This window comes from Geospiza fortis, unplaced genomic scaffold (assembly GCF_000277835.1).
Source record: "Geospiza fortis unplaced genomic scaffold, GeoFor_1.0 scaffold346, whole genome shotgun sequence".
In the NCBI taxonomy this organism is placed as follows: Eukaryota; Metazoa; Chordata; class Aves; order Passeriformes; family Thraupidae; genus Geospiza; species Geospiza fortis.
Window position 1 is genome coordinate 2123324 of NW_005054361.1, and position 23905 is coordinate 2147228.

At 39.1% G+C, this 23905-nt stretch overlaps 1 protein-coding gene across 3 annotated transcripts in view; it reads right to left on the reverse strand.

Annotated features, from left to right (window-relative positions):
• The window catches only part of MYRIP (myosin VIIA and Rab interacting protein), a 190641-nt gene that overhangs the window by 98951 nt on the left and 67785 nt on the right, over window positions 1–23905 (reverse strand). For all 3 annotated transcript variants that reach the window (XM_031059421.1, XM_014308202.2, XM_005423931.2), the window contains exon 2: window positions 14862–15083. In XM_031059421.1, the coding sequence (XP_030915281.1) occupies window positions 14862–15083 (222 nt within the window). The remainder of the gene's footprint in view (window positions 1–14861; window positions 15084–23905) is intronic.

Sequence of the window (23905 nt, forward strand, 5' to 3'; positions counted from 1 at the left end):
GATTTTAAGATTTTCTGTCAGTGAAACATTATGTCTTAATTCCCTGCTGAAAAAGAAACTTTCAATATACAGAATGGCAGAAAAACCATGTGGCAAGAGAAAATTCGCCTTATGTAACAAAAGGCTTCAGTGATTCAGTGAAATGGGAAGTCTGAACAGCTTGCTCTGTTCTATCATTATGCTATATTATGGAGAGAAATTATTTTTAAATTAGATTAAATTAAAATTAATCAAGATACTTATAAAATTTTCAGAATATTAACATCAACCCCCTAGATGTATTTCTTAATCTTAGCAGCAATATGAAAGATACCTCCTGTGAAGTATCTCTCTGGTGGAGCTCTGCTTCAAATATTTAATTCATTTTAACTTCAATTATGGAAACACAAACAGTATTGACATAATAACATCAAGTAAATTTCACAGATGATGTTAGTGAATATTTATTTATAGTTCATATTTATTTATATAAGCTAAACCAGGACCATATGATCCCACTAGATATATGCACACTGACTCTGAAAGGCAAGGTTGATTTCAGGGTGATTTTTCCTCCCTCTGACAGCACCACTGTGGATTTTTAAATATCCTAAATTAACATTTCTCATGTCCTTCTTGTAATGAGGCCAAAGACGTTGTAAATACACAGAAAAGCCATTTAGACATGGTACTTTTACACACAACTAAATCCTTGGCATCAAAGGAAACAAAGAACCTCAAATGACATCTTGCAGAGGCTTTGTGTAAACCACAAAAGGCCCTAATTTGTGATCTTTCACTGTAAACTTATGAAAACAGGAGTAACTGGAGAAAAATAACAAAAAAATTGATTCTTTTGGAAAAGTAAAAAGCTAGGTAACTCACCTCACAGAAGGAGCTTATTATCTCTTGGAAAAAAAATATTTCTATTGCAAACCCAGACTAAGTTAGCAATTTGATTAAAAAAAAAAAAAAAGAAGGGAGATTGTACAGCTCCTTGTCATAAGAAAAAGAAAAGCTCATTTAAATCTTGATGTCAGCTTGAATTAATCTATTTCAGACCTGGAGCAATATCCCCTGATGCTGCAGGTTTTTTAATTATTAGGTATAAAAGCAGCAGTCTAATAAGTCCAACAGTAATGATAATGGTAGAAGCATTTTACTTTCTGCAGACTCTCAGAGGCTGTAAATGCTGCATTTATTCTGAGGGCAGTGTTCAGATTGAGATGAATCTATAGAAGCATCTGGAGACAATTATTCAGCTAGAATTAAAAGCAGAACAGACCTGTGAGATGTGTGCCTGAAAGGAGCGAGCCTTTGTGCTCTGGAACAAGCACTGTGCCAGTGTAGGGGCTCTGAAGATTTGTTATGTGGGTTTTGGTACCAAGGAACATTTTACCTCCTCTAGGAAGATGCTGCACTAGTGAGAGCAAGTCATTTAAATGAGGAAAAAAGATGATTTTGTTTGTCTTACATATATGTCAAATAGGGAAAAGAGCCAAACAACCAATATGTTGCTGTTCTGACAGAATTAGAAGTCACATCACAGAGAAGCAATAAAGATACTTAGCACCTGGTTCCCTACCCCAGATCTCTATAGATTTGCCAGAATCTTTGCTACCAAAGGCAAAAGACATTTTTAGCACAAGAAAGCCATCACAAAAGCATGGTAAGGCAGTTATGCTTTCTGGCTTGCCTCAACAGAAACTGCCCGCTTACTAAGGAAAATCTGGCTAACACACACAGTCCCAGTTAAAAGCATTCTCTGGTTAAGCTAATTGTTTCCCACCACATAGTGTCTGAGTTCTTAGTCTTTTTTCTTGCAAAATGTAAATAACAGAATTTGGGAGGTTCTATCAATAATGCTTAAATAACACCCTCCTCAATACACAAAGCACATCGGCAGAATGATCCAGATCTTACTAATGAAAGGCAAGGATTGTGTTTGTTACATGCTGGTTTTCTCTCATACATGTTATAACAATGGAAGTTAGTTGAAACATGCAGGATGAAACATGTAGGATATAAGTTAGCTCACTCTATATCTACAAGTCCTGCTAAAAGGAAATTAATTCCCTTACAGAATCTAAATTCTCACTTTTATTAAGTTCTCATTCCTGGCCTGGGTCCCCAGGTGCATCTTTGTAAACTTCATCTGCTGGTCTTCCCAGAAAGAACAGGAGCTGTCATTTGTGTAAGTACACCCATATCTGATTTCATGAACAGGATTTGCTATGATTTAAGAAATCCCATCACAATGGACCAGGCTACTTGTGAAGAATCTAACTATAGGACAATTTTTAGAGTTTACTGTATCAGCTGTCCAATTTCAACCCAATCAGCCAGCCCTGGACACAAGCCTGAAACAGTCTGTTAATCAGAATGTATGATAATGTCCATGTGACAACCAGAAGAAGCACAGTTTTTAGATTTTTACTTCACTATTAAAAAAATTATTAAACCCATGAAATCTAGCAGCTAAAGACAGCTACTACGGAGGAGGTGTTTCCCTTCGCTAAATGCAAGGCTTTATTTTTATGTTTTGGTTTTTTTTCTGATTGAGATTTCCCATCTGCTATGTTCTCTGCTAAGGAATTTTCCAGTGAGCTCTCCTCAGATTTTACTTGACAATCATTTGGACAGGAAAGGCTGCTTTTCCCACAGGTCTCTTTCAGGTTCAATTGCACTGCCTTGACCATTGAAAAAACACACCACTGCAGTGTGAACCAACTTTTAAAAATCTACAGGGTGGGGTTTTTTTAATCTGAAGACAGAAACCCCAGCTCTGTGTCCCCACCATTCCAGTGTTTTCCCATGTTACAGCAAACAGGGCAGCAATATCTGAGCCATCTTGATGCCTTTTTGAACACGGGCCTACCTTGTGTGTAAAACAAAGTAACATGCTCTTCTGCCTTGGAAGGCCTTTCTGCAAACTCTGGCTAAAGTCAGGCACAGAACACACAGACACACAATAAGGACAATAGAGAAAAGTAGACTGGAGATGCTTTCATTCTGATAGATGAGATGAGGCTCTGGACTGATCCTTACAGAGGACGCAGAAGGAGAAAAGTTCTAAAATGTCTGACCTAGTTAAGTGGATGGTGTATATGCTGTTCATCATTCAAGACGCAGTAAGTTTACCAGAGCCTGGAGCCTTCCAAAACCCTAATTTCCCATATGGAGCCTGTTACATCCATGGTTTTTATTTAAACTCCAGGCTCCAGGTTTGCGTGACAGCAAGTAAAAAAAAAAAAAAACCACACCAAAAAACCCCCAAAAAAACCAAACCAAAACATATATATATATATATAAAGTTCACATGAGATTTATCAAGGTAGGATAATGGAGTAAAATAGGGAAAGCCAGAGTGACCTACTCAACACCAGATGGTGAGCACCTTCTGAGCAGGAAGCAGAATCCAGGTCCGCCTTCTACTTCCTCACCTGAATTCTGTCACCTATAGAGTAATAAAAATACTTCCTCCCTTCCTGTACTATAAAAATTACTATAAAAAACTTTAAAAGTCCTCATATATATCTGTGATATAAGATATGTAGGGAGATGGAAGAAATGCTCTTTTCCTCCATAGCAAAATCTGTGTATTAATTTTCTACCTTTAAATATACATCAAAGTTACGCTGAAGTTCTTCTGCACTTCAGAAACCATTCAAAGACATTTGAAATGCACAGAATGCATCAGGAACAATCCAGGAAAATGTAAGTGTCCAAATAATTTTGAAAGCCATAATGATGCCTTCATAACCTAAATGAAAATTGTGCAAATATCAGACAGCTCATGAGATTCAACACAATTCAGAAGTCATTGCCTGGTTTCAACAATGAGAAGACATACATTCACTTTTTATTTTACAAAGTAATTCTGACAACATTTTTCAGCTTAAGCAATGCTGCACTGGCAACTTTTCAATGTGCCCTTTAATAACTGGAGTGGTACATGTGAACTGAGTGAAGCAGAATCTTTGTGTGATAGGAGCTAATAAAGCCATGAAAAGTCTGAACCACACGATGTTTTGTAAAATAAAGAGTTCAGAAGCAGTGCTGATCTGTATTTACATTCTGGTAGCACCCGTCAGCTGTTCTGTGCCTGAAACTTGAGCAGAACATAAGAGGAGGTGCTTTCCCAAGAAACTCTACACTTAAACATAAAGGAATTACCATCATCATGTATTATATTTCACCAAAAAGGACCTGGGGCATGCCAAGTGTAACACAGCTGCCTTTAGACAGAGATCATCAGAAGGAAAGCTGACCTTCAGAATTTTGAGGCAGTAATTTTCTCACATGATGCTCTAATATCAGTAACTGGTGCATCTGCACAATGGCAGCTGTGGGAAGGACACTGCCAAAATTGTTGCAAACCTTCCAGAGATGACATATACGCTCATTTAGCACAACGCTCTGTATCCCTTTGAAAGTCAGCAGATTTAGATAAAGCCTGCAAGGTTGAAGTCCTAGCTGTCTGAGATCAAAGAGAGTTTCCGTCCCAAAACTCCTTCCTCAATGTTTTTCACATCCAGATTACTCTAGATGCTGTTATTGTAGCTAGTCCATGCTGATCACCTGAGAAGCTTACTTGGCATCCATTAATCCTATCAAAAGTGAGCTGTCACAAAAAAAAAAAAAAGGTATCATAAAAGTGATATCATTACAGAAAACTCAATGTGCATTGTTTTGAATTTACCTCTGCATTTTTCTCAGGCTCTCACTTGCTGCCTTTGCAAGCCCTGCAGAACCTGTTGTGAATCACTTGCTCTGTTTCACCTTGGACCTCCCATATCACCAGAGAGGAGCTTGCTGGAGCCCCAGTCACTACAGCCCTGGCAGCTGGCACAGAACCCTGACCTGAGGAAGAATAAACAGTGTAATTTTTCCAGCTGGCTGTCCCATTGTTTTTTCCCTTAAGTCCATTAATGCAACATATTGTAAAGTTAGCCAGATACCTACAAAGCTGGAAGTCTGTGTTTGGAAATTATATTAAGCACTGAAATGCGGTAGCTTATGGAGTGTGTGAGGCAGGTATCCATCAAACCATTTGCAAATTACATACTGGAAGTGCTGTTCAGGATCCTGAACATTACCCTCTAGTGTTACTAATCCTTTATGCAGATATGTGCTGTTTAATTGCCAGTTGGGAATTACAATGACACGTTACATGACTAATTTTTCAAACTACAATTGTACTATTTCCCCTACCCTCCTCCTTATACTTTTCCTGTCAATCTTCTTTCACTCTACTCTGTTGCTGTTTCTCTTGCCAGAACCACCTTCTGTGGTAGCAACTGCAACACTCTTTAAGTAGAAAATACTGTATTAAAATGTGCTGCACAGAATGGACTCGGTAAAGTATGCTTTCACATGTCTCAAAACCAACCCTCTCTACCCAAACCCTATGTAAGATTGCTTTGAAAGCTAGTGTCTGTCAAGAATATTCAACCTCTAATTATAATTTCCACGGTGAGAAGAATAACCACTGTTGCCACACTATGTGACTAAGAGAGACACTAGTTAAGTATGTTTTCTGTGTGAGCGGTCTGTACTCAGAGGAGTTTCAGGAAGCAATGTTGGTACAGATATGTTCCAAAATATTAGCTTTAATATTTACATATTACATCTAACTGCCCTGGGATCCTAGATGCAAAACACAAGAAGGTATTTTGTGATAGGTCACAATGCCCAAGACTGAAAGGCACCAGTTGTAATGTGGGGTTTTTTAGAACATGAATGGCTCAGAATTTCTGAAGCACAGGAGGCAGGGTCATTCCAGATGTAGCTCACAGTGGAGTTGCATTCACACTTCTCAGTACAGCACTCTACAGTCTTTGCCCCCTCGGGACAGTCTCCAAAAGGATGTCTGATCGAAGGTATCTGTCACCACAGACAGGCCTGGCTACTGGTGAGTTTGAAGGACTGGGACAAGTCATTATAATGTTTTTCTTGCTGCTAACAAATATTAATTTGCTTTTTTTCTTGCCAGAGTTAGAAAGTGCTTTTGACAGCTGCAACTACCTGAGATACAGAGAGCTCAAGAAACCCCCTAGGTTATGAAGTTCTGCAAACACATCAGAGACAAGATTACAACTGTGATTCCTGATGCAATTTCTACCATTCTTTAAACGTGTTTCCTCTATTTAACAAGCATTTATTCAAGTTTCCATACTCCAGGCACTATTCTACAAGCCCCTACACTGGCAGCCAGGAAAAACCATGAAAACAAAGCAAATCTGTCATCAGCAATTGAAAACAATGCGAAGAATGATGTCTCCATTACGCTATTATTCTCACATACAACCTCAGAGTGTGTAGGATCATGGGAAACAGTATTTCCTAATTAGATGAACAAATTTTCATTCAATATTAATTATCTCTTGGGGCCTTAATAAGAAGAGAAGGAAGGCTCTTTCAGTCTGGGGCCTGGAGAAGCCCCCCACAAATCTTCACATCAGTGGACAGAAACAGAGATGAAACAAAAAAGAACCAGTATGGTCACCTGACTCCCACACACTGCACAGAGACATCACTTGTCAAATTACAACAGCAAACTTTAGAGCTATTAAATTTCAAATCACAAATATCAGGACAGGCAGTATTATAGATCCAGCAGCTGCACCCATCTCATTACCTTACAAAGATTCCTTCCCAAAACTAAAGTGTTCATTCAGGAAGGCACTGGCCACTCCATCACAGAACAGCCCTCAAAAAAAGGGACTAACAAAACTCCTTCAAAGGAGTGTTAGCAACTCCCTTTTGGCTTCTAACATCTAGAGACAAAAGTCAAGCTGTAAAGCCACATCATGCTGATTCCCAGAAAGGTACATAAGTTTCAAATGTTTTGGTGGGGGATGTGGGGGTAGGAGGAGAATGGAAGACATATTTGGTATGATTATTTTTATGTTGGTCCTCATTATTTTCCAGTTACTGTGAAGAATTTTCATTTTTAGTATAGCACCTTTCTGATGAAAACAATTTATCAAAGTAAATCCCAAGTGCACTATAAATCCAATACTAATCTGAAAACAAAAGCTTTCTTTTGCTGTGATCAAACATCTCTTCCAAAGAGTTCACAACTTCTGCAAACAAAAGGGTTCTGGCATTAGGCAATTTTTGTTTAGGCACTATGTCAAAATTCAATCTTCATTTTTTGAAGCTGTTTTTGCAAAAATAAATTTAAAAAAAGAATAAAACAACTTGAAATTAATGGGGGTGGAAACTCAAAGACAGCTTTAGGTCAGAGATGGCTTTTCCACTATGTTAACATGATCCTGCTTGTGAAAACAAGACAAATGAAAGAGATGGCTGTTAACTCCTGGGCTAAAATGGATAAGATGTTTGCCTGGACAGCTCTAGCAAAAGATGCAGGTGGGATGTAAGAAAGGAAAATGCATGAAACACACTTCCAGAATACCTAACAGGTAACCATTACCATTTATTTCATGATCCACAAATCTAGGGTCATACTTTGAAAGCTGAGAGTGGAAGATATAAGAAGAGTAATTAACTCTCCAACCAGATTCATGCAGGGCTTATCTGAAAGAAGACTTCACAAAAACCTAAATGCAGAAAAGATATGCTACTACAAAAAAAGTACAAGAAACCCAAACACTTCATTCAGTGCACAAATTTGTAAAACCCTGTCTTTGTCAGACACAGGACAATTGCTTTTTCCACCTTCCTTTTCCCTCAAGTTGCAGAAGCAGGATGGAACATGTGAATGTAGGATCTCATAGATTCTTATTGAAGACACTTAAGCAGTGCTTCAGCATCTATTTCATGTGAAAGGAGGGCCTGAACAATAAGAACATAGAGTGATTATTTATTGATGTGGTCAATCTTTTTTAAAATGACAAATTAAATTCTCACTTTAGCTTCTTTGGCAACACAAGAACATTTTAGGATAGTAATACTGCAAACTGCACTAGCTAGAGGAAAGGCACATTTCTTACTGCCATTCGCTGCCAGTGGCTGCAAGTCCAGAGGTTTTCCAATTTTCTCACCAAGAAAAAAACTTTTGCTAACAATGGCAAACTGTTAAATCTTGGTGGTTGCACAAATACAACAGAGGAAAGCATGGAGACTCACCAAATGCTGAAACAAACATACATCAAACCAGGCAGTAATCTTTCATTAGTGATAATAAAAAAACGTTCAGTGCTATGTCTGTGTGAAATGACACTATGCTAAGCTTAAAGCTACCTCCAGAGTGCAAACCACACCATGGCTTCCTGTTTTATTACATACATATTATGATGAACAGCACAGCAAGTTCCAGTTGCAGAACTGACAGAAGGGAAGTTCTTCCATAAGCTGTGCTTGATACTTTATATTTTCCATCTCAGCTACTGCAAGGCATGATATTCCCACATGACATTAAGTGCCCATACTTAAAGAATCTTGTGCAATTTTAATTAGCTTTTAATTTGTCACCCTCACTGAGAGTCCTTCAGCTTTTGCAAAACTGAAAGGCTAAGTAAGTCCAACCTATAATTTGTAGGCTGCTTACTATGTGGAAAAACTGTGCTACATCCTTTCATATCCAGCTCCTCCAAGGTAAGCAGTCCCAATATTTTTGCGCACTATTTATGTAATATTTATTACTACTAGGGAAAATGCTTAATAGCCTTTCTTACTGTGAGCAACTGAAGATAGGTGAAAGCAAACACAGGCAAGCATTTATATATTAATATTGAACATAAAGCCACGATATTCTACCCTAATTCATTCCCCAGAAGAATCCAAGCATTACCTTTCTGTGCAACTGAAAACCACAACGGTTTAGGCATGCTGACTGCAGCAAAACTCTAATAACAGTACATTAATAATACTTAGCACTTTACAACCAGAGCATTTAACTTTCTAACCACTAAACTCCGAGAGCTCAGGGTCATCAAATCCATTCTGCACAGGGAGAAACCTGACACATGGAAGTTTCCCCAAGGTCACTTGACAGCTAAAACTGGGATCCAGAGATTCTAAAACACTGATTAGTCCTCCATGCACTCAGACACATGTTCACTTCCAAGGCTACTTAAAGCTAGAAAAGATTGCCTAATCAGCCCTTGTATTTAGCTGTTTTAATAGACCTCTCTTTCCTACTTTCCTCTTCAATTCCATCTTTAGATACTTTTCTTAAAGCTAAGCGCAGCATTGCAGTCTGCTGTATGTTATGCAAGTTCAGCTTTATTCTGTCTAGCAGAAACTAAATTCTTCACAGCGCATACTTCAAAATAATTAAGACAGATCAGTATAGCAAAAAACCCAGCAGAGATCAACCTGTCAAAGCAACCAGTTTGCACATTTCTCTCTCTCCTCCTCCAGTTAGGGAACAACTGAATAAACCAAAGACTGTTCTTGGCCCCTGTGCAAAATCAAAGCTCTTGTCTTTGCTCTCCTTTTTCAGTGAGAAAAAGGATATAGTGCTTATGATCCACTGTGATGCTAAAGCATGGTAAGGACAAGGAGGTCAAGCAACAGGATACAAAACAGAGAGACAATGGCAGGACAAGGAGGAAGAAAAAAATTTGCATAGAGCAGCATGCATTTTTGGAAAGAATTGCATCAATTTCTACAAGTATATACAACTGAGAAGAATAATTTTCACTGCAATTTACTTAAAATTAGTAAATCCCTTAAGTACAAAATGAATGGAATCATTCAGAGAACTTTCAAAAAAGCAAAACAAGACCCCCATATGGGTCAAATGAAGACAACATGCCCATGGTAGAACTAAGACTTTCTCTTCTGTGCTATGCCACCGAGCAAGTGAATGTTCCTATACAATTCTATGATCTCAGAAGCAAAAACACATTTCCTGGCATTGACTTGACAATGTCACAGCTTCCAAGTTCTGTAGAAGTTCTCACTAATGTCAGACAGGGACCTCAAAGAGCAGAAATAGCAACTGTCACAAAACTATACACAAAGCTCCAAGCTGTGGCTGAGACAGACTACCTAAAATACATTTTGGCTTCCTTTTACCAGATGGTTGAGCCTGCTTCAAAGCAAAACAAAATTGCTAAGCAGCATTATATCTTCATCAGTTTTCCACAACTAAGTCCTGAAACTGGCTGGCTTAGTTATAGCCAAATGCACTAGCAAACAAATACGAAGTTCAGTTATTAACTAGAAGTATTACTTTTCCTCAAGTACAGTATCAAAGTTTTCTCAAATTTTGTGCTTTTATCTTTTTTTCCCTGAAGAGACCGTAAAGAGTTTTACACTAAAACTTGCATCAGCTAAGCAGAAAAGATGTACCTTTTGGCAGGCTAACTTCAACTTTATCATGTTTCCACATATACATGCTTTGTTCTGCTACCATTAAAACACATTACATTGTTTTATAGAGTCCTCCAAAAAAAACCCATATGAAATATAAAGGTTTTATTTAGGACTGTTCCTGAGGCTGGCAAAGCTCATTTTTATTTGAAGAGTGTTCTGCTTGCCAAGTCTAGACTTTTATTTTCTGTTGCAATTTTCATTTTATCAGAAGCATTGCTCCATTTTCACTGTAGTGTTAATCCCAATTCACGCTAGTTGTATGTATTGGGCACTGCAGGTAGACTAGACCTTATTGCATTTTCTCAAATCTCATTCTGATGTGCATCAAAAACCTTAATGCATATCTAAGTAGCCTAACTAGTCATCAAATTCCAGTAAGACAATTACATTTGCTACTGATGCAAATTGTTACAGTCTGGTTATAGTCAACAAGGCACTCCAAAAAACTCAAAATAAAATGTAAAGAACATTCAACAATAACTCTGTATTGAAGAGCTGATGAAAGTAATTGCTATACCCTTGCTTTCTTCTTTTTAAAAGCAGCAGCTATATTGGGTGTACAAAAACCAAAGTTTTTTTTTTTAAAGAGTAGTTCTCTTAAACATTCAAATAAATCTGTGCTGCAAGCAACTAGTGTGATAACTTTTGAGACCCAGTTTGAGCCACCCAAAACACTACTTAGGCTGCAGGAAGTCTGAGTATGTGCAGCATGACTGTGCTTTTCACTAGTTGATGACGTAAAGGAGAAAAGGACCAGTGTCTGAGTCTCTGTCTCTTAGTAACTGTTACTAGCAAAGGACCACCACCAACAAGGCAGCTCTTACAAAGCAGAATAATGACTTCCTGCAGACCCTCTCACCCATGGCCTGGATCAAGAAAGGAAAGCAGGAGTCCACTAAATGATGAACTCTCACCACCTGAGCAAGAGGTTTGAGAACAAGTGAGAAAATCACAGGACAGAGGGAGGTGAAGGCATGAAAGGATTAGGTGCCCATGCTCCCACTCACAACAGAGACAAACATCTTTTGACATACAGATGTTGAGAACAGAAGAAGTGAACCAAGAGTGCAGGGGAATTCATGCATGATAGTCATGAAAGGCTGAGGTGAACAGCCAGATGTTTGTACAACTTATTTTGGATTGGACTCTATATACTCATACTAATCAGTCCAGGAGTAAAACATGATTAGTTTAAAAAACCTGCAAAAATATGCATTTTAATGGATTATGCTTTAAAAAATATATATTTTTATTACTACAAGTGTTGAAATAAAAAGCAGAGTACCACAATCAGGGTGTTCTGGGATGTGGCTCCTTGGAGAACAGAAGAGTGCTCTCAGACACATATAAAGCATGCCTTATTTCTACTAAATGAGCAAAGAACCTTTGTGTCTGGCATCAAAAGCATTAATCCAGTGGGCAAAGAAACTGTGCCTGGAATCAGCTTAGCCAAGAGAACTTAAAAAGTACAGACCTCAGCAAGCTGCCTAAATGCATTGTCTGACAGATGTCTAACAAGGAGACATTGTACAAGGCTTCGCAAGAATCGGAACTGAACTAGACAGAAATCAAAAAATTGAAATTAGTATTATACAATTTGATCGAAGAGTACTTACAGACTAAAAAGATACACATAAGAGGTGAAGCCCCTGAGAACATTAATAATAGTATTCAGAGACAAATCTAAATCAAAAAGCATTTGCAGAATGCATGCTAAATCTGGGAAATGGGAAAATTTAAGGAAGATTCTCCTGTTCTTCACAAGATTAATTCAGAAATTGCTGTAAAGACATTTTTGAGCCTGAGATTCCATACCAAGCCCACTTTCTAACTTTTAAAATATGTATGGTAACAGAGGATGTGCTTTAAAGGAATTCAAACACCAAAGTTTTCACTGGCTTATTGATGAGTTTTCTGCTTTTGGAAGAAGCAGAGACTAACTTTTTTGACTGATTTTCTACAAATGTTCTATGTTTCAAATGGTGACCTGAATTTTTGCTCTCTGCTCAATGCTAATGTAGATGTCTGCCTTGGAAGATGAAGATCAACACAACAGGTATCTCCACTGGGGTCAAGCCTTGAAAGACTAATTCACCATGTCAGCTTTTCTTGAGTGTAGAACACGGTCTTCAGATATTTCTATCCCACTAGAGTTCACTTTCTATTGTGCAGTAAGATAAGTGGGCAAATAACAGCTAAATCAAGAACCACCTCCACTACCTGTGCTGCCTTATCAAACCTAAAAATAAAAGACACAAGCATAGGAGCTGGGGAGAGGCAGGAGAACAGAGTCTACCTGAGGGATAAGTCACTGAGAAGATGAGAGGAACTCAAAAATACTGTTGTGCTTTACCCTGGAAGAAATACTGACCGAGAGTTAAATGAGGAATACTAGCCCCCCTCTACCTACAGGGATTAGCACAGTCCAATAAACCAGAACATAAAATGATTAGCAACAGTGTTAGTTAATTTATTCACTGGAAAATAACTCAAGCTGTCTCTCAGGTCTCATAAATAAAGAAAACGTTTATAACTGAGTTACAGGCAAAGCCGTGACTTCAAGGGTCAGAAATAGCATTTTTATGATATAGCTACAGATTTTTCTTCTGAAATTAAATTCTTCTGAGATATTTTCTGTGGTGTCAGCAAAAGATATTTTAAGTGCAGTTCATCAGCATCCACAAACCTGGCTGCTGTGCTGCTGCTGCCCATATGGGTGAACGCAGGATAAATGGAATAAAGAGGTGTAATATGAAATGGTTGAATGGCTAAGGCAGAAACAAGCACTGGCTCTCTGTTTTGCTGGAAAAGATCCTCCTGTCATTCATCTGTCTCCTCACCAGGGAAAAGGCGGTTTCTGTAGGTTTTCCAGGGTAAAAAGCAGAGAAGGATCAGGTACCCCAAACAACACAGCCACCTTCGCCTTCAAAGACTGACATTTGGAAATTGGCATTGTCTGGGATCTCTGTGATTTTAAGGACCTGTGTCAAAGGGCACAAACTTAATTCACAGATCTCGTAGGAAAGCTTATGGCATCCTGGCCTGTATCAGGAATAGTGTGGCCAGCAGCAGCAGGGAAGTCATCCTTCTGTACTTGGCATTGGTGAGACTGCACCTTGAGTGCTGTGCCCAGTCCTGGGCCCCTCATTTTGGGAAGGACGTTGAGATGCTCAAGTGTGTCCAGAGGAGGGCAACGAGGCTGGTGAGGGGCTTGGAACACAAACCCTGTGAGGAATGACTGAGGGAGCTGGGGGTGTTTAGCCTGGAGAAAAGGAGTCTCAGAGGTGACCTTATCACTCTCTACAACTCCCTGAAAGGTGGCTGTAGTCAGGTAGGGGTTGGTCTCTTTCTCCAGGCAGCAACTGACAGAACCAGAGGACACAGCCTTAAGCTGTGCCAAGGGAAATACAGGTTGGATATTAGGAAAAAGTTTTTTACAGAAAGAGTGATAAAGTACTGGAATGGTCTGCCCAGGGAGGTTGTGGAGTCATCATCCCTGGATGTGTTTACAAAAATATTGAATGTAGCACTTGGTGCCATGGTTTAATTGAGGTGTTAGGGCATTGGTTGGACTTGATGATCTTGAAGGTCTCTTCCAACCTAATGATTCCATGATTTCAAGTGGGTGTTAATGGGAAACAAGAGGGTATAGTATGGCTTTGGTGAGCACAGGAGTATCATAAAGCATTGCAAAGTGACTTGTCTCTTGTCCTCATCCTGCGTTCTCCACTAAAGAGAAAGGAATAAACAGCCATTCTTGTCACATATGCACACGGCTTTAGTCACCAGTGGTCAAAATTAAACCATAAGGAATTGAGTTACTTCATTCACCCTTCTTGTCTGAGTTAAAGGATTTTGGTCAGGACTATGTCACCACAGCTACAGCTGCTTTTGGAACTTGGAGACAAGGACTATAACAGTCACATCCAAGGAATGACCCCTCTGCTGCTGTTAAGTGCTTTGCTTTGTTTTTCTGGTGCTATCTTTAAATGTTGGGGCTCTGTTACCCTCAGAGGGGTGAGACAGTAAATCCCTGATACCCTCTGCAAATAGAAGCCTGGCAGCATATTCTTTAGCAGGTTATGAATTATAACAGGTTGCACCGCTATTTTCTTTGGGTACTTGCCAAATTAAGCTCAAGGCATCCCCACCAATAAGCTGGCATTTAGAAAAGCACTCTAAAACACAGTCACAGCTGGATGATCTATTCACAAATATTCTTCCTTCCATTTCTGACCCATCAAGGGGATTAGCTGCCAAACTATTAACTGTCTTAACACCATCTGTGCTCAGGTTCCATTAGTAACCCAGGTGTTTCAGGACATCCCAGTCCTGCACAAGCTATGCCCAGTTCCTGCTTGCCGATACATCAGTCCAGCTAAACAAGCCTGGAAAATGCAACAGGTAACCAAACACTCTCAGGACAAATTAGCCTCTACAAAAACCAGGCACGTCAGGAATAAATCAACCTCTACATAAACAGGTACTTCACATCCTATCCCACCAGCGTTAACTAGAGACAAATACAAGGAAAAGCTCAGGTCAGGCCACAGCTGCCTTGTAAAAGTTGCTGAACAATAGGCTTTTACCTTGCTTGCTGACAGACACTGCAAATCCAAGCCTTCTCCTTCTTCTGGTAAGTGCTGCAGCTCTTGCAGATGTTGTACTTGCAGTCTTGGCACTGTCGCTTGCTGTTGATCAGAAATGTGAAAGGGGAACAGCAGCGAATGCAGCAGTGCTCATTGAACTTCTGCTGCTTGGAAAGGATGCTGCACTTGTTGCCCTCTTCATCCAATTTCTGCTTCATTTCACTGGAATGAAAAGGAAAAGAAAAAAACATAAACAAAATTTCAATGGGAAATCTTCATCCTCTTTCCACATATTCATGTTACACTCTTCACACAACTTTTGCAGATGTGAAATGAATATGAGAAATGCATATTCTAAAATCAGAATTGGAAAGCAAAAATTCCTATGTTCCCTTAAGCCACCCATAGCCAACCCACTGAAACTCTCTCCCTGAGTCACAAACCAGAGCAAAATTTACTCAGTTCCAGAGAGAGAACCCTAAGGAAAGCCAGGTTACTGCTTCAGGCACTCCAGCTGTGCCAAGCTATAGAGACCATGTGAAAATTCAGGGCTATGCTCAGAACCCTTTACAAATCAAAAATCAGTTTATGGAAGTCAAAAAGATTGGCACAGTAATAAAAAAATCCTTCTGACTGATAGTTTTGAAAGCAAAAAGTTTGTTTTGTTCTGAGATATTATTCATAATATCTCCAATTTGTCAAGCAACATTAATGATATCCTTCATTTCAGAGAGATTTGGGTCCTCTACTAGTTAGGACCAATATTAAGACAACTGCTAACTGTGAAAGTGTTTGTAGGCACTCTGCATAAAGGTTCCTGTATTCCAAGAGAAGAGCTCATTTATTTAAAAAACTGACAAAAATTGTGCATGCATGGTATTAAGTAAATTGCTAACTCCCATTTTACAGTGCTTTTCATATTTACAAATTAGGCAATATATTCCATGACAGGAGTAATAAAAAAGCATGCAGAAGGAAGAATTGTGAAGCTAGACAGGTCTGCAAACTCATCACACATCTTCTGGCATGTACAAGTAGGACATACTCTATGAGAAGAAAAAATAACAATCAATGAAAAACAAGTAAAATAAAAGCTTTTAACACAGTGTGCACATACTTACATTCATTCTCTCTATTTATCAGAATTAGTGGTGAGTACCTTACAATTTCCAATTGCTGATAAAAACCACGTATATTACTAGAGTAACACAAAAGTCTAAATAAAATTTAGAGGTACCACAGAGCAGACTAAGCTGCAGGAGTATTTATTCATTACATGCTGACTTACTCTTAAATTAATGTTTAAATATCTTGCTATACGAATAAAAGAATACACTTATTGCACACTTATTCAGGAAGTCAACCAAGATCATCTATGAACATCATTGTGAGCCAAGCCTGGAATTTTAAAAATAATCACATTACTGGGCTATGTATCACCTTATTTGCCACTTCTGCCTCAGATTAATAACTCAGAATAAAACCAGCCTGTTTTATGAAAATCTGACAGGTCAATTCTAAACCTCAAATCTAAAAGACAAGTAAAGCAGTGATCTAAGCCATATAATTTTTGAACTTGCACATACAACCCATTTAAGTGTATTCCCAATATATGCCTTTTAATAAATTTAAAATTTAGAAACAATGTGTGATGTTGGTGCTCAAACCCTGTACAAAGGTTTGACTAAATAAGACTAGGTGCTCAAACACATACTTTTTGCAATTTCAAGTAAATAATCTTTATGATTTTTTTTCTTTCCAGATGGCAAAACATGCTTGTTCTGCCACATTTTTACAGAATATGCAAGATGCAAAAGGTAAGAGACTACCATGTAAGAGAGGAAATGTCTGAATTATGCACATCAAACTGGCTTCCTCGGGTAAACTGACAGAACTATCCCAGAGATTCAATGGGATGGCTAGACTAGTTTGTCCTAATCTCCATTACTCCCTCCTGCCACGGTACTACATGGATAAAATTTCTAGCGGAACAAGGGAGGAAGTGAACTGTCTCCACGTTGTTCCTCCATCCACAGCAGGCGTGCTGCTCTGCAGCAATGGGAAGAGACACAGTACAGTTTCTGCACAGAAGGTCAGGCAGGAACCCCGGGTCCCAGCACAAAAGCTGGTGAAGGTGAATTCTGTATGATTCAAGGAGGATTTCTGGCATGGAAAGGTGTTTGGCAGCCCAAGATGCTGCAATCTCTGCTTCAAGATGGAAACCCCAGGCAGCAGATACTGGCCCTCCCATAAAACTTGAACAGCTAAGGAGTCAGGGTCAGGGGGAGTAATGAAAGAAGAGATTTTTGTCCTTATGGAGTTCTGTTATCTCCCGGACTTAGTAACGCTGATGCTTGGTAGTACCAGCCCACATACTCAACATTGTCACACTCAGTGGCATTTTGAACCCTCATTAGGGCTCTGATGCATGATAGCAAGATAAATCACAGAGGCAAAGCCACCAATTAAAGTGCAACAATAATGCTTACAATATAAACCCAGGCAGTTTTGTTCACAGCAGAGCTAATAAAGCCTGATACCTAGAAAAAGCTGAGCTCACACTGAAATCTTTTCATCAGAATAGGCATTAATTACATCTCTCTCCTCTATCTGGCTGCCACTATTCATTACAGTGGTAGAACTCAATATCATTAAGGCATCTGCCTCAGTGCTAAATAGGACTAAAATTGGCCAATGGATTAAAAAAGTAAATAGGATAGGGTTGGACAGCCTGTCAGAGAGAGAGCATGACAGAAAAAACCTCATTTCCAGAGGAAAGCAGGCAGAACAGAGAAGAAAGCAATGCACGTCTCTCTGACAGCTGTAACAAATTAAGGTTCTCGCACACCGCCCTGCCAAAGGCTATTCTATAAGGAGTCAAATGGCAAAAGGGACCGTCAACTGGACTTGTCATTTGAAGCCAAACGGCTCCTCTCCACACTCTTTCCTTTGAAGCAAAACATGGGTTTCATATGAAAGCAAAGTGCTGTATAACTCCAGTGGGCAATTAAGCCTTCCTAGTTAGAGGAAAATTAGCCGAAGTGAAAAGTAGGCACCAATATACTCTCAGCAATACGGAGAAAGCGTTACTTGGACTTAACTCCAGCTGGATGATCACCCTGAGTAGGATGATTAATGCAGGCATCAATGTTAACACTTAGAAAGTTTGTTGCACTGAAATACAGGAACCTCAGGCACCCACATTTGAAAAACTCAGCCTTTACTTTCACGACGTTCAAATCACCTGGTGCAAGAAGATTGTAAGAATGGTCTAAGGAAAGAGCAGCAGCCAACAACAACTGATTGTCTCACAAAGTGAAACTTGCTTCCAAAAATGCGACAGCCACTGGTGCAGGAGCTATTTCTAAGAAGGTCGAACCACCCAGTCATTGCAAACTGCCCCTTCCTCCCCATGCAACACTGTTTCCCCCAACAAAACTCAGCTGAGGGGAAAGAGAGAGAAAATAGAGGGAGAATGCCTCTCCCTCTCTGAATCTGCATTCGTGTATGCTTACTTCCCCAAGGAGGGAATGTAATGTATTCAGAGATGTATACACAGAATATGTGTGCAAATAAAACAAGCAACAAAATACAACTGCACAAAAAACGTGCCTGTTGGGGTAAGCACAGAACAGTGGGAATGACAAATGACAGAATTTATCAGTCACAACTGATGGGGCTCAGCTATTATGGTTATGTGTAACATAGTAATAAGCACCTGTGGAGAAGAGAACTCCTGCTGTGTGAATGAATCTCAGATTGGGTTTCATTTTCTTTCTCAAGTGATTGCATTTCACCAATTGCTTCCAAGTACAAAAGAAGCAAAAAATACTCAATAGATATCCAACATGTCTATCAACAAAGCCAATTCTGTCAAAGAACATTTTATGAGTTCCAAGTTCCAAATAAGTTCAAAAATATGCAAATGAATACTAGATTTTTCTAGAAACTTTTATCAATGAATTTACACAGTTTGTGTTAAAAAAAATGTAATTAATTTCAGTCAATGTTTTGGGTGATAGACTCCTGGCATGTAATTCCCACAAACAGTCAGATTAGGAACACTTTCCATCAGACTGTTTTGGATGTAGGTTCTTCAATTATATTCTGAAGGTGAATAGATGTCTTCCCCTCACCCCCCACTATGCTTTTGAGACTTTTTAAAACATAAATTAAATAGCTTCCATTGGTATGGTTAATTTCTTCCTGGTGTCTGGCAGGTTTAAACACAATTTTTAGATGTTTGCCTGAACAACATCTTCTCCTCTAATAAATTTCTAAACCTCTGGGTGCAGCAATGGAAAGGAGTCCATAAAACAGGCAATTGTATTACAACAAAAAGCTAAAAATTCCCCTGTTTTTCATATAACAAAGAGAACAGTTCCTGGTGAAAATCTGATAGCTGGTTTGAGCTCCAAGACAGAGTCTGTATAACCAAGTCTGTCAGGCTCCCCAAAATGGAGCCCTCTGCTCTTCTCCAAGGGCTTCTCTGAGCTCAGTTATTGGACTGTACCATCTTACTCTTGTCTCACACCACTCTCCATTTCAGGAGTTTAAACCTGGCAGTTTAAAGGCAAAATCCAGATGGACTGGTTCCCATTTGCTCGGTTGTCGTCTTAAGTGATGGATAAATATAATTTTTCATGCTGTGTAAACACTTTTTATCTTCCCCACTAGAGCAGAAGCTAAATCTATTCTGGTTGCCTGCACAGGCAAAGAGGAAAATGGAAGGACAATGTTCCTAGATTCACCTCTCTCCCCCCTGATGAACAGAGGAGCAGTGCTTTTACAAGTTACCAAAGACAGGTAGAAACTTTCTCATTCGGTGCTACAGATGAGGGTTTCCTGTCCTCTTAATTCAAATTACACCTATTTCATAGAATAAGCAACAGTTTATTCATTGGCCTTAGAGGCTTTTTTACTTCAAAGACTAATGGACACACAGCACACACTGCAAAGTGCTTTTCTTAGGAGAACAGTGTTCTGCTCAGCTGGGTAACTGGTTGTCGCTTTTCTCTGCACTTGTTTGCACTATCTCACTTCTCAGAATAGATTCAGAGCAGTGCATGAAGATCACCAACTTCTCTTAAAACTGGTTTCAATCTTAGTTTGAAAACTGCTAAAATGCTGTTTCCCTCCACAGAAGAGAATGCCTTCAGACACTTTTCTGTTCAGGCATCCTTAATACTCATCTATGTATAACAAGCTACTAAGGCTTTTTGCTTAGCAAAAAAATCTGGATTTCTGCATATTCTGGGGAGCAGATATCCCCATTTCCAGCCTTCCAGAGAGACCACTTTTACCACTGCACCTCATGTTTTTCCACTCGCACAGTCAATCCAAATTTGGTGTATTGGGCTAGGAGTTTTCTTGGGCTACAAAGATCACCTAAAAGTACAGGTTTTACCAATACCCTCTAATCTACAATGCTGGAGGGTAAAGGGATTTTCATATTAAGTGGCTAAAGTGTTCCCATTTCCACTCTCCTTAAACCTGCCAGATGTGCACCAGATGCCAGAGCTGGGGTAAAGATCTTTTAATCTGTGGAGAACATGACAAACTCTTACTCCTTGATTACCAGTACAATGAGAAGGAGTCACAGGCTGAATGTGACTGAAATTGGTCTCCCATTCACATGTTTTCAATTTTATGTTCAAGGTCCTAGATTGTGATAACTACAAGTAGTTCCCACCTCAGCCCTTACTTCCTCTCTTCTTCACCTAATCTCCCAAACCTTCAAAAATGCACCAACCAGGTTGGTAAAATGCTGCTACATTTAGGAAAAACAGTGGAAGTTTTATAAGCCTGACTCCTGGGATCTGAGAGAACAAGCCAAAATTACCAAGGAGAGCTGCTCAGTGTTTAATCCCTTCCATGTTTCTTGTGTCTCAAACTGTGGAATGGTGCAAATAGGGGTGAAGCTCTATGCTGACAGGGTCATACACCTTTTCCACCTGCAGTACACAGTAAGAACCAAATTCTCTCAGTAGGCATATGTCTCCATCATTATTTACTCTCCCAGGGTTCAGCACTAATTTCTTTTTGCTGCGTCTTCTTCTAAAGTAGTTTATTCTTCTACATCAAGATAGGCATCTAACAAACTTCCAGACAGTACTACAACACTACCCTTTTGTTTCTTTTATGTCTTTGCTAAATTTCCCCTAGTGAAACTCTAACTGCACTCTGAAAAAGTGGAGCACAGGACAGTACTATAGCCAATGCCAAGTTAATTCATTATCTTATAATCAAGGCCTTTTTTCCTAAGTTCTTATAAATACTATCACAATTGTGCCTTGTGCTATATTTACCACTTAGCACATGAAATAGCGCTCTACACATTGCTGGTACTATCACAAAGCTATGCTTAGCACACGTGCAAGCACACCACTTGCATTTGGGGAGCCTTGGAGGAACACACATCACTTTAATCTGTTTAGAGGGATATCAGTCCAGCAGCAGTAGCTGACATTTTTAGGGAGGATTAGACAGCAGGGAGTGTACCATAAATGGGGGGAAAGGAGGAGCTGTGATGGAAGTAACAACATCCTGAAGCAAAAAAGCAAAACACAAAGTCTTCAGGGGGAGATAGGGGGAGTCGAGTGCTAAGAAACTCATAAATAGTTATGAGTAAGTCACTTGTACAAAAATCAGGAAGATTAATATTTCACAGTCCAATTACTCTAAGTGTGGTTGTGTTCTTTTATTTAAAATCTTACCAGTATCTCTTGAGGTTTTTTTTCCCTCTTCAGCTTTTAATTTCTATACAATTAAATTTCTATAATATTAGTATGTATTCCTATCAAATCTCACTTTTTATATTTTTCTTTCCTTCTCTCTTCAAAAGTAGGAGCAAACAGTGATGATGCTGCATATATATTATGCTCTGATCTGGGGACAATCTCTTTCTAAAAATAAAGAAATCCATCACAGTGGAAACACTGTTGATTTATTTTTTTTTTTAAAGATTTGCAAACATTTCTTACACTGGGAAAAAAAACTGTCTTGACAGTTTAATATTTCTTACCATAAAATAAATTTTGTGAAGACTAACCTGTGGAAGTTTTGTGCTAATCACAGCTGAACCAATTAAACTGCTGACAGAATCAAAAAAATACCAACATACTCAACAAGGAGAAGCTCCTGCCTTCCTTAGCAGACTCCTGTCTTTCCAAACCAAGACAACTAACCTGTGGAAGTTTTGTGCTAATCACAGCTGAACCAATTAAACTGCTGACAGAATCAAAAAAATACCAACATACTCAACACAGCCTTGTCAAAAACCACAGATCTGGTACTGCATTTGCTAGAGAGAAAGAGTCAGCACCAAGATAAATTGTGGTGCACTTGCCCCAGACCAGTGCCTAGTTTGTCATACTAGGTTCTATCCTACTCCATTAACAATTTCATGCTGAGGCAAAGCTGTTTCACAAAATGAGTGAGTGTTGCTGTATTACTTTGACACTGTGCTAATGGCTATTAGTTTCCTTTTTTTTTTGCCAGCACAAACACTGTCAGTCAGTGTCTATCATCATGGAACTGACTGACATGTCACAGTAGATAAATTAAATAAATACTATACTGGTATTCTTTTAAATTCCTTCTCACTTCATAAACCCATAAATTCTCAAGGGACATTGCATTTAACCCTATTTTCTTTTGTCACGTTGGATATCACAGGAGCACGGACTGTGCACCACATCTAACTGTTAGGCTTTGAAATCTTCTGTGGGCAAGTGGAGGAGCAAGGGTGAAGCAGGTTTTGAATTAAAGAGGAGATATTCTGGGGAGCTCTGGGGACATTGGAAATCTCCACATGAAAGCTGCAATGATCTTTTTCAAGACAGCACCATGAGTACGGACTCCTTTGCCCTCCCATTCTTTTACTGCTACATGGGACATGAAAATAAAGCTGGGTTTTGACATACTTCCCCCCCCGCCCACTCTTCTTTCTCATCTGCTCTCCTATCTCAGTTACAGCTCAGCCTGCAGTAAGGTACAGTAGTCTGAGTTGAAATAATGGGTCAGTATCAGGGACAAGCACTTTTGCTGCAGGTTAAATCCTACGGGACCTTCTGGTTAAATTCTGCGTTTGACTCAGAAAGATGTCTATCCATACTGGACATCAACTGCAAGTGATAAGCTGGAAAGTTTTCTCCTTTTTCCCCTATTATGTCCATATTGAACCCCTAACCATGACAATCTGAATGATTTTTTTATAATTTCACCAGTATATGCCACAGCCCTACAATGTGACTACAAAATGGTAAGCTTAAATTATTATTTACAATAGCATTTCAGGGCACTTTCCTCTTAGATTACAAACACGTAACACTTTATGTTGTACTACCCTATCAAACTTCCTAACAACCTAGCAAAACATCATTAGCTACATTTCCCTTTATTTCATTTCCTCTCAACAAGGGCAATTTTTCTCTCCCTGAAGTGTATTTCTCACTGCCTGTCTGGTACCACTCCCTGGAGAACTTTTTCCTATCAGGTCCTGACTTTCAGTACAGGTTCATTCCTAGAGAATGATAAATACAGACAAGCATTCTTTAAAATAAAGCATTTTTTCAATTCAAAACACCCAAAAATATTTAGTGAAAATATTTTTTGAAATGTACATACTATTCCATCATAGTTACATGCAATACATTCTTTGCATCACTGGTGGCATCTCTAAGTCTACCTTTCTTGGGAATCCAATTTTATGCCCATATTAACTTGAAAAACTTCCTTTAATAACAGAAACAGTCCTCCTACATTAAACAATTCTCTCAGTGCTCCTTTCACAGTGCTACCTGGCTTGACCTCATAAAGCACAATTCATAGCCTGGCTAGTGTACAGCAGGAGAGTAACTGAGACGTTGGCTCTCAAAATCCCTGAAGTATTCACTATGAGTCATTCTTCCCTCTTCCTAGCTGGACTTCTAGCAATGCAGGTGTAGAAAGATTTGTTCTAGAATTGCTGTTGTTACTTGACTCTTCCCTACAGATCACACAGCAGAATAAACAAGAGCAGGCAGAAGAGCAAACAGCAGAAC